This window comes from Pteropus vampyrus, unplaced genomic scaffold (genome assembly GCF_000151845.1).
Source record: "Pteropus vampyrus isolate Shadow unplaced genomic scaffold, Pvam_2.0 Scaffold1, whole genome shotgun sequence".
Taxonomy (NCBI): Eukaryota; Metazoa; Chordata; class Mammalia; order Chiroptera; family Pteropodidae; genus Pteropus; species Pteropus vampyrus.
The window spans coordinates 23,343,192-23,359,915 of record NW_011888782.1 but is presented as its reverse complement, the minus strand read 5'-3'; the positions used below and the strand labels follow the sequence as shown (position 1 = coordinate 23,359,915).

General features: G+C 45.2%; 1 protein-coding gene across 1 annotated transcript in view; it reads right to left on the bottom strand.

The window, feature by feature from the left end:
• Positions 1-16,724, bottom strand: part of MYLK (myosin light chain kinase) — a 248,166-nt gene that overhangs the window by 14,851 nt on the left and 216,591 nt on the right. Inside the window, exons 25-27 of the mRNA XM_023527574.1 lie at positions 13,862-14,059; positions 11,689-11,906; positions 9,919-10,042 (exon numbers count right to left, since the gene is read on the bottom strand). Of these exons, the coding sequence (XP_023383342.1) occupies positions 9,919-10,042; positions 11,689-11,906; positions 13,862-14,059 (540 nt within the window). The remainder of the gene's footprint in view (positions 1-9,918; positions 10,043-11,688; positions 11,907-13,861; positions 14,060-16,724) is intronic.

Sequence of the window (16,724 nt, the reverse complement as noted above, 5' to 3'; positions counted from 1 at the left end):
CCCTTTTCATCTCTTGGTTCCCTGTATCCAACACAGATTGGCTTGCTCTGGGTCAGGAGCTTCTAAAATCAGAGGGTTCATTCCCAACGAGGTACAGGTGAGTCCTTGAACCACTGATTATTGTGCGACCTTGTGCAAGTCAGTTCCTCTCTTTAGACTCCATGTTCATGGACCAGAAAATTCCAATCTCCCCGCAGCTCTAGTCCACAGAAAGACTAGGATTCATCCTGTGAATATGTAGTGGGGAATACTCCCTGTGCGCCCATGGGCTCCCTAATTCCAAACACCTGGATTGTGACTGAGCAGCACAATCTTCACTTGTATACTGTGGAATAACGAAGTCTTTCCTCTTCTGTTAACAAAATGACTCATATGAAGTGACCAGAACAAGGCAAATAAAAGAGTTACAATATTTCTGAGGAGGCAGCAAATTCATATTAAGAAATAGACCACACATGGGGGGAAATTTTCCATCAGATGGAGAGATATTATAGCATATAATTTCTGAAACAGGGAGGAATGTAAGAAGTGCTTAATAAGGAAAAAAAATTCAAAATAATCTATATCATAATTCAATCTTTGGAAACTGATTTATGAAAAAAAAGTTAGTATGTTATAGTCTTCTCGTTTCATGCTTTTGAGCTGAAAATTGATTGCTGTTTTATTTGACCGAGACCTTTGGAAATTTTTGGAACATCAAGACAGCAAAGTTTCAGTTTTCTAAGTTCTATCCTTGTCTGGCAGAAGTCTTTTTCTTGTTTGAGGGTGATGGCCAAGGAAGGCGGTATCTGTACTGGCCTCCCTGATGCAGCACAGACGCCCTCCCCTGGGAGAGCCAGTGAGGGTGACTAACCATCCCAGTGTTCCCAGGACTGAGGGTCTTTTCAGGATGAGGGTCTTTCAGTGCTAAAGCTGATATAGTCTTTGGCAAATGGGGCAAGTTGGTCACTAGAGCCAGCCAGTTGTCTTAGACCCTATATATACCAATGGCCCCAAGAGTAGGATTTCCTGTGAGAAGTATAAACTATTCAAATGTGATGGTCAAGAGTACTCTGTGCTATATGGAGCCAAAAGCTTTCTTCGCTATGACGCTTTGGTCCACGCTACTGGTGTCTTTTAGAAAATAAAGATGGTGGTTCATGGGCCTCCATCTAATTCCTAGTCCTTCTAGCTTTGCATGCTGAAGCTCTGTTATCCCGCTCAATTTACCCTCCCTCACCACTATGTCTTTTAACAATTATTTTGATATAAATGAAAGAACATGCTCTCTTTCAGAATAACTTCATTCAAAGACCAATAGTATGATTAGTCGTCTACATATTGCCGAGTGTGCAGGGATTTGTTCTCATGCTACTTCCTTCCTCCTGGGCCTTTTATGAAAACCACATCAGGATGATAACAAGGAGCCTTCTTTCATGCAGCTGTAGAGTGTTCTGGGCCACCTGGGCCTGCCCTGCTCCTCTCCTTCCATCGCAGTCCACCCCACTCTCTTCCACTCCACCCCACCCTGCCCTGCCCCATCACACAGAATCTCGCTGCTCTGAGAGGGAACCCTCTATTCCAGAGCAGCTAAGGTCCTGGTGCCTGGACTTAAAAGTGTGGAAAACATTTTTCTAAGGAAGCAACATGATACAAGATGGTCAGGTGCAGCTGAACTAATACCAGTGAAATTATGCTTCGGGGACATTATGGGTCAAATGGGATTTTGTGGTCTACTTTTGTGAAACCTAACCACTGTTTTTGTGGAAAAATCATTTCCAGATGCTGCCACTTATATTAAAATATGACTTTAAGATTCCTTCTCTGAATTCTGCCCTTTTCTTTCCCCCTCATTTCCAGAAAACCTTATGACTAATAACAGCGTAAACAAGAAAAGATTTAAGCAATTAAAATATCAGTACAAATTATGGTCCCCTGACCCATATGACTGAAAAATTCCATTTGCTTCTTCTCCCATTTCCTTATCTCTCCTCCGTGCCTATCTCCAGGGTATGGTTTACCAGCAGATGTGTCAGTGCTCCCGGAAAGCCTGATGTGATAAGGCTGCTCGTTAACCACAGCCTCATCCAGTGAGGCTCCCTCTAAGGACTGTCCCTGCCCCACCTCCACCCCTACCCCAGCCACCCTATCTGCTTCAGAAATACCACTATTTCTTTAAGATCCACTGGTCAGAAAATCATTAATAAAGCCAGTCTTGGATTTTTGTGGACCGTGTTTTGTTTCTAAGAATATCTGCTACTCTGATTTCGCTGGATCCTAATGGCGCCAGAGGGTAAAATAAGCAGCACAGGTGTTTCAACTCACCTGGCATCTGAGGATGGCCAAGAGATCCACCGAAACCCTCATACGGTGGGCTAGTCAAGAACTGGCTCACAGTGTAGGGGAGTTCCTGCACACCGGATGGTAGTTCCTTACACCCACACATCTGAAACCCCTTGTTCGCCTCCGTTCCTTTGTGTGAAGTTGTACTTTTTGAGGGAACTGTGGTTTTGTCATCCTGTGTGAGAAATTACTAGCATCCCAGTTGCCCCTAAAACAGTGATTTCTTTTTTTTCCTGCCACATAGACAAGGTCTAAATGCCCCAGGTCCCCTGACTGCCCCGCTAAAAGACTGCTCCTACCAGGTGAGCATAATCAAGTAAGGTCCAGTTCTCGTCTCTGCTTTCTCCTTCTTCTTTGCTGTTATGCCCTCTCCCATGTTCTAGAGCCCATGGTCCATGACCAATTTCCTGCCTTGGCAGCATTTCTTCACAAACACATCCAAGTCTGGTGTGACTGGCTCCATTCTCCTGTCCACACTCACATATATGGGTATGGAGAGCTATACTGATAGTTTACAATTCTTGGTGTGTGTTATGTCCTTTTATGTCTATTTGCTTCAGTTCCCCCATTACACTACACATTCTTTGAGTATAAAAACCAAATACCCTGCAGTAGCCCAGGAATTTTATACTAATAGTGATAATAAAAATAGTGTTAAGTTCTCAGTGGCTTCAGATGACCATTTTACCCATCTGCTAACAATCAGAGGCAATTTCGTGTCATTGCTAAGACTGTGTGCTTTGCAGCCAGGCTCTGGGTTTGACTCCTGACTTTCCCACTGAATAGCTACATGATCCTGGGTGACTTTCCTAACTTCTCTGACTCAGTTTGTTGAAAAGTAGGGACAGTATAGTACCTTCCTCTTAGGGTTAAAAGAGTTAATGCATAGAAAGTACTTTGAATGTTCCCTGACACATGCCCAGCCCTCGATACATATAAGTTACTGATGTCACTTCTGAACATTTGCTATGTACCAGGCAATGTGCTAAAGGCCAGGTGAAAATTAGCTCATATAATTTTCACAATGCTGTGATGCTGGTACCACTATTATCCCTACTTTACAGATGAGAAAACAAAGAATTAGCAAGATTAAGTCATTTGCCCAAGGTCATATAGCTATTGATATACTCTCTCTCTAGAGGGTGGGGACAGTGTTTCTCTTTGTAGATCACGTGCCCTCCTCCTTCATTGTAAAGAAATATAAGACCACTACACTATCTTCGAGGAGATCATATTCTCCAGGGTTGCCAAATAGTCCTAAAGGTGACATTGCTCGTCCCAAGCCCCAGTGACATGACATGTCGGTCTTGGTCCCAGACTATTTCAGAAACAGATTTAAACATCTTTGGAGTGAGGTTGGGGCAAGTTGGGAAGGAGGATGGCTTGAATAAAGCAAATATGAGGGGCAACATCCCAGTCCAAAATGATCCCCTCATTACCTGCCATTTCCTTCTCGCCATGTACTTCTTCATCCGGTCCTTGGAGAGCTTCTTGGCCTCCATGTTCTTGGTGTCTTTCATTAGCCATGGATGCTGAAGGCACTGGGTGCAGTCCAGGCGGTTTCTAATAGAGGCAGAGATTAGAGGATTTCTGAGCAGGAGGGGAGCTCAGACACTGCTGGTCAGATCAGAAATGAGAGGTCACCTGTCCCTGGTCACGCAGGGCAGACCCCAGGACTCTGTGCTCTTAGTCCATTCCAACCACCATGATCAGGGTCACTGTACTCCCAGCCTTTCTCCTCTCTCGGCCTGGATTACACTAACTAGACCCAGAATAGGTTAGTGTTAAGAAGGCCTAACCACCAAGTAAGCAACTTGGTCTCATGACCTGCCCTAGGGGTCCAGAAAGGGTAAGTACAGACATGCTGGAGGGCAGGCATGTCTGGGAATGGCTGGCACCATATTCCAGGGTGGGGTTGTTCTTCTGGTCACATGTGGGGGGGGTGGAGGCTGGGGCTGTGGAGGCCTAATCCTTCTGCCTCCCTGTCTGGTGGAGGCATGAGTGAAACATTAGGCCTGAAACTGAGAATCCTTGAACTCTCATGTCTTATGCTGTGGTGGAGTATCAGGTTTTTCCTGTTAGAACTCAAAGAGGTATGTTCCCCTATATATAACTATGAGTTATGACAACCTTAGAACTGCCCTGAAACTCATTTAATCTTTCTGAAAGCTCTGGGAATCTAGAAATAGTTCAGGGTCATCACCTAATTGTAACAGGACTAATTAAGCCCAAAGAACCATATGCTAACATACATAGAAAAATGAGAATAAGTAAATTTGCTAAGTATAGCAAAATGTAGTGATCTTTAGACAAAGGGATTATGGATTATTTTAATCTTCTTATAGTCAAATTTTCTCCAATTTACATGTATTACATTTATAATAGAAGAACATTTTAAAAAGTGCTGATAGATGAAGATTTCTGGTTGAAGAGACTCTCTTAGTTTAAGAGTTTACAGCAATCTAGTGTCTTGATCTGTTTGAAATCAGTTCTTTGGTGAATCCATTTTATGAACAGAGAGGAGCCAACACAGCTCATTATTGAATTAATGAGAAAGAAGGCATGCACATAATACCTTATTTACCAAATCTTCAGTGCATGAAGCTTGGTTGGCAAAGGCCATTCTTGAACCAGAGTTATTAGGAACAAGGTTTGCATCTTCCTGAGGCACCTTGGGAGTGGGGATCTCTCACACTGGAAGGGAATCTAGCCTGTTTATTTGCTGGGTGACCTTGGACAATTCCCCTAATCTCTCTGTGTCACAGATTCCTCCTCTGTAAAATGGAGAACTTACTACTAAACCATAGAGCGGTCACCACTTCTACTTGTCTTCCACATTTTCCTTCTCCTCAAACATTTACTATGTGCCAGGCACTGGACAAAGAGATTAAAACAGATGAACTCACTCTGAACACTACCCTATAACGCAGGTAACTCATTAGTTTGTTTAAGATGAGGAAACTGAGGTACAGAGGTGGCCTCATGGTTATACGGGGCCCCACGCTGAGGCGAGCCCCACTCTTGGTTTAACGTTCTGCGGCTGTCACCTTGAAATTTTTAATGTTTGAACAAGTCACCCTACCTTTTTTTTGCTCTAGGCCCCACGAATTATGTAGCTGGTTCTGCCCTGACCCCACCTGAGCCTCAAGCCATCAATCTCCTAAGTCAAGGCTTCACTAATGTTCTGTCCCCCAAATCTTTATGAATCCATCATCATAAACAATAATAAACCCTTCTAGAGCTGTTTTGGCATTCAAGAGTCCTCAGCTTATGAAATACAGCCGTACCTGAACACTAAGTTTTATGAAACAGATATTGCAAGGAAAGCTTGCCATTGGGAGGAACCCTCTGGTAAAACCTTTCGTAAAAAGAAGGAAGCCTTCGTAATGTGAATTATCTCACCCTAATCAATATATTTGTATTTTTGAATGACAGATTTTTGTAGATGGTGTTAAAGTGTCTTAAAGCAAGATACTGATTTACATTTTAAGTAAGAATGCATGGAGATCACATTATGATGTTCGTATTACAATGAGAGAAGGGTGGGAGTTTATCAGTTTCCAAGTCTACACTGTTATATGCTACTCTTTTCCCCTCTCTGAGCCTCAGTTTCCCCTTTTATACACCAAGGGAACTGGGCTAGAATTCCTAGGGGCTCCCAGCTCTCCGTGATCCTGTGTGACTCATTAAAAAAAAAAGAAAGAAAGAAATAACAGGTCCAAAATGGAGTTATTTGCCCCCACAACAGCAAACCAAGACTTAATTGCAACTTCAGCCTTTTCCAGAAATGTATCTTTTAAACAGTCAATATGAAACTTCCAGATTAGCACTAATGAGGTGCTCTGCAGGACTAAACCGCTGCTGTTCCCTTCTCCACAAAAGAGGACCTGGCCTGAAACCATCCTTTCTTTTCTTTTGTTATGACTTCTTTGTTCCATCCTCCCTCTGCCTATAAAACTCTTCCATCTGGTATAGCCACTTGGAGCACCTCTCTATTTACTAGATGGGATGCTGCCGGAATTGGCCAATAAAGCCAATTCCGTCTTCAAATTTACTCCATTGAATTTTTATTCTTTAGCAGGTCTAAGTCAGCCCCATCAAGAAGCAGCCTGACTCCTGCTTGTTAGCCATCTGCTTCCTTCTGTCTTTACATTTTACATTTGAAACAGAGAGGGGAAAGTTCTGCAGCTCTCCAAAAGACTGCAGAAAAAGCAAACAACCCTGCTGTGGAATGCTGAAAGGTCCCCTTCTGTAAACCTCCTTTCCTAATTAGGAACTGCAATCCTGCAAAGATAGGGCTTAATCTCTGTAATGTTCACAGCCAGGGAAAACCTCCTCGCCTCTGGCCTCTGGTGCTCCTCCTTCCTGGCAGCCCAGCCAACTAAAATACCCACTGGAACCCGGCTGGCTCCTCACCTGCCTGAGTTCCCCCAGCATCTTCCCTATTAGAGTGAGTCTCTAAAATAAAACTGGGAATATGTGTAGGGCATGATGAAAAAGAGACTGTTGAAAGTTTAGTGGAGGGCACCAGCATGAAATAATGCTGTTTCTAAGTGGTGGGATTTTGTAGAATTTTTTTAAAACTTTCTTTTTTGGATTTTTCTTTATTGCCAGAATTTGCCTAAAGATCATGCATCTTTTCATAAAAAAAAAAATTTAACCTAATCAACAAACGTAATAACCTTAGCATTAAAAACACAACCACTCACCTCTTTTCCTAGTCTTTTCTAGTTTTTAACTGAAGGAGACCAGCATGCCACTCCAAAATATGGCATAAGAATTGTTTTGAGCTGAAGGCAATTAGCTCTGTCCTTCCTCTTTCTGTCTAAAAACAGCTCCAGGTTTTTGTATAGCAGGGACAGACAGGAAGCAATCTGGCTGACTCTGTCACTTTCAGCACCATGTGCTCTGTTGAGAGCCCTAGCTCAGAAGAACTTCCAGACCTCAATCCCCATGGTAAGTGCCAGCCAGGAAAGTCCCAGAGGGCAGAGAGGCCCACAGCAGCGTGGGTGGGCGTGAAAGCCAGGACTTTGGGGAGGCTGCCCAGGGCTGACCTGCAGTTCTCAGGCCTGCTCCTCACCTGCCTCCCTGCCACATACACCTCTCCCTGATCCCCAAACCCCCTGGCCAAATACCTTCATGCTGGTGCCCTACTCTTCAAAATCATTTTCTCCCCATTTCAAAAGCTCTTCCCTATTTCTTGGTTTTAGCTTTAAAAGTAATCTAATAAACAATATAACATATCATCCGAATTATTATATTCCTCCACCAAAAAGATTTTCATTTTAAAATGAAGTGCTCTTATGACCCAGTAATTCTAGCTCTAGATCACATATCCAACAGAAATGTATAAATATATTCCCTAACACACATGAACCAGAATCCTTGCACCATAAACATAGTATGGATACGTAAATGGGATGATGTTCACACAGTGGACTACGACACAGCACCGAGAGCGAGCGGTCTGCAACTACACAGGATGACATGAAAGGGTCTCACAATCAATGTTAAGCGAAAGAAGCCAGATACGCCTTTCTGTATGATTTTGTTTATATCAAGTTCAAGAATAGGCAAAGCTAACGCATGACGTGAGACAGGAGGATTACAGGAGGATTACAGTTTTAGCTGGGGAGATGGTATGTAAGAGGGCCCTGGGGACCCTCGTGGTGTTTGGTTCATGATCTGGGTATGGGTTATGTGGGTGTGTTCGCTGTGAAAATGAACTGATTAGTCTAGACGCTGCTCTGTCCCTGACCGCTACGGAGACCAACAGCCCTCCTTTGCCCAGGACTGTCCTTTGCTTCAGCCCTGAAAGGCTTGTATGTATCCTGGGAAACTTGTCAGCCCTGGGTGAACTGGGACAGCTGGTCACCCTCTAGGACTGTGGGAAGTGGGAAGCCATTCTGGATTCCTTGGTCCCAGTCACCTCAATGCCAAATGAAGATCAAATCCCTGCCATGGCTCACTCCCTGGTTTGTTCTGAGGATTAAACAAGAACCTGTGTGAAAATCGGTCACTGAAGATGATCTCAGTTTCACAGTAGTGGGAAAACCAACGGAGACAGTAAGACAGGTCTCCTTGATGGCTGCAGAGGGATGCAGGGACCAAGCCAGGGCCCAGAGCAGCGGGGTCTGAAGAGAGTGAGCTGACTGAAGACTGTTTCTCAAGAGTCAGGGGTCTAATCCAGGGCCAAATATCTAGTGTGAGCACCATCCAGCCTGGGGCAGCCCCAGAAGGGGTAGGCTGGGCCCTGCTATTACTTATTTACCAAGGAGCTAGGGCTCCAGAATCAGGTGTGGCCTTTTTTACTCATTTAGCTCCCTTTCTCCCAGACGGGGTAGGGAAAGGCAGGAAAATGTACTCCTGGCCAGAGGCCTTCTTCTCTGCTGCTCTGAGGAAGGCTGTGGTGGTAGGGGTGACACCAGGCAAGGCAGAGGATGACTCTCTGGGAGGCCACAGTGAGAGTAAAACTCCTGAATATGTAAAAAAGCCACACTGCGCACAAAATTGCTCCACTTCTGCTAACGCTTTTGTAACAGTGGTTCCCAAACTTGGCTGTACAGCAGAATTATCTAGAGCCATTTCTCATACTGGGGTCTGAAGTCCCTAAGGGTCTTCAGAGGAAAATGCTTAATTTTTCCTTTTGCTTTAACAATAACAAAAAATCTTTTTTCAAAATGAATGCATGCATGTCTGCACCTTCTGGAGGCCATCCCTTAACTGTATGCTGCCACACAAGTTCAGGGGCTGCCTCTGAAGCCAGTGACTGTAGTCTGGGGCTTCAGAGATTAAACCAGCATGATCCCATCAAGAGGACGTGTTCTAGAGCTGGATATTCAGAGTTTGGTCCTTGGACCGGCACCACTGGCAATCTGGACCCTCTTAGAAATGTGGATTCTCAGTTCCCCCAGGTCTTCCGAATCAGACCCTGAAATCTAAGGAGAGGCCTAGGTGATGCATGCATATTACTGTTTGGGAAGCACTGGTCCAGGTTACTGGCCTTTCTTCTTTTTCTCCAGCATTAACTGAAATGACTTCATATTTTCCACTAGATTTCCCAGTTCTAATTACCGTGTGGCTTTCTGTTGTCTGCTGGCCTCGCTGAAGGCTCTATCATCAAAAGTACTTATTAATCGGTCCATATACTGGACTCAGAGATGAGGCTGGCAGTTGGGGTCCCTCTGCAATGAGGATGGGGTGCTGTCCTCTGAAGACAATGATGACACCCAGGTGAGATGTGCACCTGGTCTCTCTTCCTCCTCTACAGACCCACCTATGCTAGTGAAGGTATATTATATGGTACCAGCCATATTCCCACTCTCCTGACCGAAGGCCCCAGGCTGGCCAGCATCGGGAATGATGAGGGGCTCAGTATGCAGATCTTGGTGTGTGGAGCTAGATGCTCCTATAAGAGTGCGATGTGGGCTGCTGACCTCATGGGAGCACGAGCACAGGCTGGGGCTTAAGATGCCACCCTCCTAACTCTGCGGCGGGCTCCCCATCATGAGCCACCCTGGCCCCTTCAACGTCAGGGCGGCCTGGGGACCCTCCTGTAGGACTCTCCACCCCACACCTGTGTACCCCAAGACTCACAGGATGTAGCAGATGACCCCGATGCTCCACATGTCCGTGGCATAGCCAATGGGCTCGTAGTTGATCACTTCAGGCGCTACAAACTCCGGGGTGCCAAAGAGGACCTTCAGAGACCCTGCATTCTCTGTAACCATAATAGAGAGGGATCAATCGTCAGAACATCCCGGGAACTGACCCATAAGCAAATGCCCTCGTCTGTGTACCCAGGAGGGACACAGACAAGTACTGGCTCTAAGCTGCTCTCTCCTTGGAGAATGGTCCAGAGACACTTGTCTCCCTGCATCAATACACCATTTCAGTGACCCTGACAAAAAGTGAAATGGACAAACCACATACTCACCTCAAGTGTCTTCAGCAGGGTGGGGCGGGGGAGGAGAGGCTGTTAAAGCCCCTGCCCCTGAATGCTCTTTCCTGTATCTGTATCTTTCCTGTATCCTGTACAAAAGCCCTGACCACCTTTCATGAGTGCCCTGAGGCCCAGGCTGTGGCTTGTGCTTGGTAATAATCTCTAACTTTCAGGAAGTCCTATGAACCCTGCTGCTTGCTTCACAAAGACTTTTCTATTTAATATTCCCAACACTCTAAGAGGGAAGTATGACCCCCATGCTCCCGAGGAGGACAGGGAGGCCCAGGGAAGTGGAATGATTTATCCACCCGAGGTCAATGACACCCTATTTGTTTAAACTGTTAGTGGTTCCTGTCCAAAGGCACACCAGCTGTGGCCCCCACACTGTGCCTTCAGCAGGTGAGGGCAGAGCAGGCACATTTGCCTAGCATCTAGGCACCCATCACCAGGCAAGTCACAGTCTGCGAGGACCTCACTCCCTCACCTTCCTCTTTATGACTCACATGGCCTTAACAAGGAGTGAGCATTCTGGGAGGAGATTTACCAGGTGGCATTAGCTTTTAGCAGGGCAGTAAAAGAAAGGTCAGCTTGTGCCAGCCCTCGGGCTCCTTGTTGACAGGGTCAAGGTCAGGAGGTGCAGGGGGAAGCTGTTTCTTCAATTCCTGAGATGTCAAAAGAGCTACAAAGGCAGGGTGAGTGTAGGCAGCGTGTGAGGCAGTCACCCACCAAAATACCTCAGGGCTGAGTACAAAAGCCCTGACCACCTTTCATCATTATACTCCCACCCCAGTGCAGGAATAGCAGAGTTGCTTCAGAAGGCTGAACTGGGTCTGGGGTCCTTATTCCAGCCCTCGCACCTCCCCTGACGAGCGGTGGGACCCACTGGGCACAACTACTGTGAACCTCAGTTTCCTGGTTTATAAATTGGGTCTCATAAAATCTGCCCTGCCTACCTCACAGGGTTGCTGCGAGACTCAGATGAGAGAAAGAATGTGAAAGTGCTCTGGAAACTGTACGGTGTGATGCAAATGTAAGGAAGCACCATTTGCTGAAGGCACCAGCCCCCAAAATATAAGAAGGACAATAAATAAACATGGATAGATAGATATAGATAGCTGACACCTACATAGTGCTTACTATGCACAAGGCACTGCTCTTATTGTTTTACCTACATTAACTCATTTGGTCCCCTTAACAACTCTGTGAGGTGGGTACTACTATTATCCCATTTTATAGATAAGGAATTTGAGACTGAGTCACACAGCTAGTAAGTGGCAGGGGCAGGATGTGAACCTGAGCCATCTCCATGGGCTCTGATTTTAACTCCAATACTGTGCATTCTCTCTAATATCCAGTGTGTGAAACACAGCCATCGGTGTTGCCACTACATGTTGGTGACAAAAGGAGAGGTGGATTGGCCTTACCCAGCCTTCTGGCCAGACCGAAGTCGATGAGCTTGATCCTGGTGCCTGTCTTGTTGACGCACATGATGTTCTCGGGCTTGAGGTCCAGGTGGACGATGCCTTGCTTGTGGATGTATTCCACACCCTCCGAGATCTGCTTCATGTACTTGATGCACTCTCGCTCTGTCAGCTCAAAGTCCTCGTCGATGATGCGCTCGAACAGCTCACCCCCTGACACGCTATAGGAACAGAAGGGGGCAATGGTCAGACCACAGGATTATAGAGCCCAGGCTGGCAGGGAGTCTGGCTAATGGTGGGCTGGTGGTCGGAGAGACTGGGAAGAAAGCCCAGGATATGGGGCTGCTGGGCACTTTCTGCAGTTTCCTGAGTCTCAGGCCACTGCCCTGTTATGCTGGTCTTGGTCTTCCATTGTGCGAGGGCCTGGGCCTCCTGAATTCCTGCCTGGGGACTCTGCTGGCACCCACTAAGCTGTTGGGGATTTAGGGAAGCATCTAGGCTGGGCATTTTTAGAGATGGTCATGAACTGAGAGATCCAGACATGATCTCCTTAGCAAAAGGGTGACCGCCAGGCAGCCTTCTTTTCTCAAATGACTGTAGATGTGTAAGGGATCATTCTTGTACTCCAGCTGTGATTTTTGGTCATACAGAATCAAAGCTTAAAAATAATACTGATGGGAACAGAAAAGTATCTTCAATAATAAGCCTCAGCAAATTTGTTGGCTGTAACCCACTATAGCTGTGATCGATTTATAGCTGTGATCGTCTGGCTATAGTATTGGTTTACTCCTTCTAACTATAACTAACTTTTCTCATCTGCTCCCTTGTCCAGGCTGAAAATGTAGTACATCCTTCCTGCCTGGATAGACTTTGGGTCCTGGCTATGTTATTTCTGGGGCCCATGGCAAGTATCCCCTGCTAAGGACTGCTCCAGAGGCTATAGCCCTTCAGTGCAAATGCACGGCCTCACTGCCTGAGTCTCATGGGTCCTCTCTGTGCCCTTGTCCCAGCTCTCTAACCCACGTTCCTTGCTCACTGCATCCAGACATCAGTAAGCGCTTTTCTACAATGGCCTGTAGGTCCATTGGCTGAACAAGGCTGGGTGGGCTTCATTTTGGGTCAGTCTTCTTCCAAGGGCCTTCCTCTTCTAAGGGGAGTCATCATAAGAAGGGAAACAGCTGAGCTTGAATCTTGTCACTACCTTTTACAAGCTTTGTGACCCTGGGAAATTTCTTAACCTTTCTGAGCTCCAGTTTCCTTATCTGTCCCTACCTCATAGAGCTGTTAGGAATAAAGGAAATTCTGTAAAACGTCATGCCTCAACAAAGTAGGTGTTCAGTACATATTATCATTTGACAACCTGAAGTGGGCCAAGTGGATCTTGTTATTGACCCTTGAGGGACAGACAGAGACACACCATGAAGCCTAGCACGTTACAGCCTCTGTCAGCCCCCATCAACACATGACAAACATTTTCACTTCTGAAAGGGCTGAACTGGGAAAGGTCAGCCTTAGCTAGTAGCGGCTGGGGGGCGCTGGAACCCATGCTTTAGAACCAACTGAGAAGATCTTTGGGCGGCCAGCAGGTGGCGCCCCTCTTCTCAAACCTTACCCAGGCTCCATGTCAATCTAATCCCCTTTCCTAGGTTACAGGGGATTCTTAACATCTGTGCCTCAATTTCCTTACCTGTAAGATGCAGATAAAAACAGCATCACCTCACAGGGTTACTGTGAAGACTGAGTAAGTTAATATACCTAAAGTGTTTAGAAGAGTGCTTGGCACAAAATAAGTACTCAACAATGTTAATTATCTTTTTTTTTTTTTTTTTTTTTTTTTAAGAACCAGTTAGGGCTTTTGTTGAAAATACAGACTCCCATGCTTCGCTCCTGGAGGTTTTGATTTAGAAAATATTGGGAAGTATCTGAGGATTCATATTTTTAATAAGTACCCCAAGTCGTTTTTATGAGCAGGTAAGTTTAGGAAATACTGGCATACTCAATTACCACTCCTGGGAGGCCAGATGAAATGCATGTCCTCTGGGAAATCACTCCCGATTTTCCCGTATGAAACGAATGGTCTTTCCCTGGGTTTCCACAGCCTTGTCTCTGCACTTTTTGTATCAAGTCTGACTTGCCTTAAAGTTGTTTGTAAACATGTCTGGAAAAGGTCTGGCACATCTCTAGACCCTTATTTACACCTGGCCATACCTGGCACGGATAAGGTACAGCAAAATGTTTGCTTTTAAATTTAAAATATTCTGAAATAAGCAAGTAACTATCATTTGCAGTGCCCTTGGGAATGTCTGAGGAATGAGTAGTAGAAATTGGAGCCATGGAGATAATTATTGCTGCATTTCTAGAGGTAATCTGTTTAATATATGTTCAAATAGGTTCAAACCTATTCAAATATATTTAATATATTTTGAAACTGTTCCTGTGTTCCATTTTCTAGGATGAACGGGGTTACAAAAACAGGATTAATGGTACTACAGGTTTCTATTCAAAATGCTCAAGACTATGGGTGATAATTATTGGCTGGAAAGAGCCACCACCCACAGAGATGGGATAAGGCCAAGGGCCAAGACTGGGCCAGAGGAAATGTGTGCTTGATAAATTAACAGTGAGTGAGTGAGTGAGTAAATGAATATCTACTACCAAGGCTACCCAATCCAAAGGATCAAATTTCTTTCCCCTTCAGGGAACTCAATACCAGATTCTCTAACTCCTTGTCTCGTAGCGGCCAGATGGATGTTCTTTGGTAAATTTTGCCAATTGTAGTACGAAGGTGAGATGGGCCATGGATGACTCAGCCTATACTGCACACCTGCTCTAGCGTGTAGGATCTCAGCACTGCTTGGAATGTAGTAAGCACTTCCAAAGGACACGCCCAGACTCCAGGCCAGAAGCCCGGGAGAACCCTGGTCTCAGAGCAATGCTGCTATAGTGATGCGGGCTTGTCCTGTGATCAGAGGTCAGAAAGGCGGACGACACATTAATTTGATTTCTCACTGTATCTGAAGCAGCTGAACTGGAGGCAGAGACTCTGGAATATATTTTCATTTTTCTATATCACCAGGCATTGTTCTCTTAATCCCAGATTCTCCATCAAGTAAGGAGAATAGCGAACTGTACTGTCGAATGCCAATCTTTGCGCTCTCAGTTGCCAAGTCCATCTAAGCTGAAAGGGAACTACAGATCAAGTATGAATCTTCTCTGGCTGAGTTCCTATCGGGGGGGAAGCTCCTTATCCAAGTGCAGGCAAATCCTCTGGCATCTGTGCAGACTTGCCCCTGTCCTTGGGGGAAGCATGGGGATAGAGGGATGAAAGCCAGACCAGCTGAAGCCTTCTTATGTTTTCTCCCAATATTTTCCGTCTAGCTTGCCAACTCTCAGTTCCAAGCTAAGTATGGTATTCTGCCCACTGGTCATGCTGCCTGGCCTTACCCAGGCTGGGCTGCCTTCTGCCCCCTCCATACACTCCCTCATGAACTCGCTTAAGGTTTAACTTCTAAAGATAAGACATCTTCACATATCCCCACATGCCCACACTGCCTGGACCAAGCAACCTGTTCTAGGATAAATGGGAAAAGCTGCAGCTCACAGGACTACTGTGAGGGTGTAACAAGCGAGGCCACAGACACGGCCAAATGTCTCCTGGCAGTGGGGAGGTAAGTTTGAGTTTGGGGCTGAAAACAGTCTAAGGTATGAATGAAGATTTTCTTTGAAACTTTTCCAGTTCTACAGAATTTTAGTTTTAGGAACAAAAGGGAGTCTAATGCAAATACGTCTCTTCACTGGAAGGATTTAATAATTATAAAATCACCTCTCACAAGTATTAGAACCTGAGTAGTAGGATTTGTTCCACAATACCTAGTTGGGTGTTAAAATGCTCACAAAATAATCTGGAGTGGGAAAAAAGATCAGGGTACAGAAAAAGTCAATGCATCATACTACTAAGAATAACTCTCAATTACAGAGCACTGCGCCTGTCATACGTTACTCCATTTAATCCCCACATTATTCATGAGACAGTTTATATCCTTTTACAGATAATAAAATGAAGGGTTGGCATAGTTGAGTAACTTATTCAAGGTTGCACAACAAGTAAGAGGCAGAGTTGGGACTGAGGTGATGTTTATCAGACTCAAGTCTGTGCCATTAACCACTACTGCCTTTCCTACAGAACATAAACTGAAAGGAACACATCAAAATGTTTTCGGAGTGAGGGGAGAGGTTCACACTTCAAGCTTGGGGGCGCTTCACTGTCCTCCCCTTGCCTGGGAAAGAACACCAAGATGCAGATAGCATCCTTGCCAAAGGGCTGAATCCCTGAAGCTGGGGAGGAGCAATTCAAGGATGCTGCAAGCAACTGCACAATATCTCTCCAAATTTCAAATGCACATACCCTCTGATCTAACACTCCCACACTTCTGTGCACATCCTACAGATGTACACAGGCATGAATGAAAAGATGTATGGACAAGGTTACAGTGCTTGTTTGTAAAAGCGAAAGCCTGGAAACCATCCAACCTCCTATCAAAAGAAGATTGCTTGAGTATGTGGTATATGTCCACAATGGTGTCCCATGGAACAGGGAGAATGAGGAGTCTCATTAGCTACTGATTCGTGACTGTGTCTTAGAAAAACTGTGGAACAAAAAGAAGCAATGTGTAGAATTGTATCAGTGAACTTCTTGTTAAAAGGGAGGAAACTATGAATATATGTATCACGTATGCTTGTATTTTCATAAATATGCTTTGGAAAGATGCGGACAAAATCAATAAAATTGGTTCCCAGTGGTGCTGGGGGTGGGGCAGAAACAGGGTAGATGGGGGACAGGGGTAGGAATGAGATTTTCATTGCATATTTTTGTTTTGATGTGATAATATCATATATTTAAAAAATTCAGATAAGTAAAGGAAAGAAACTTAAAAAATACAGACACTGTGGTGGGCATCTGGCTTACTGACACCACTATATGCATTTGTATGTGTGTCCATGTGCATGAGCGTGTGTGTGTGTGTGTGTGTGTGTGTGTG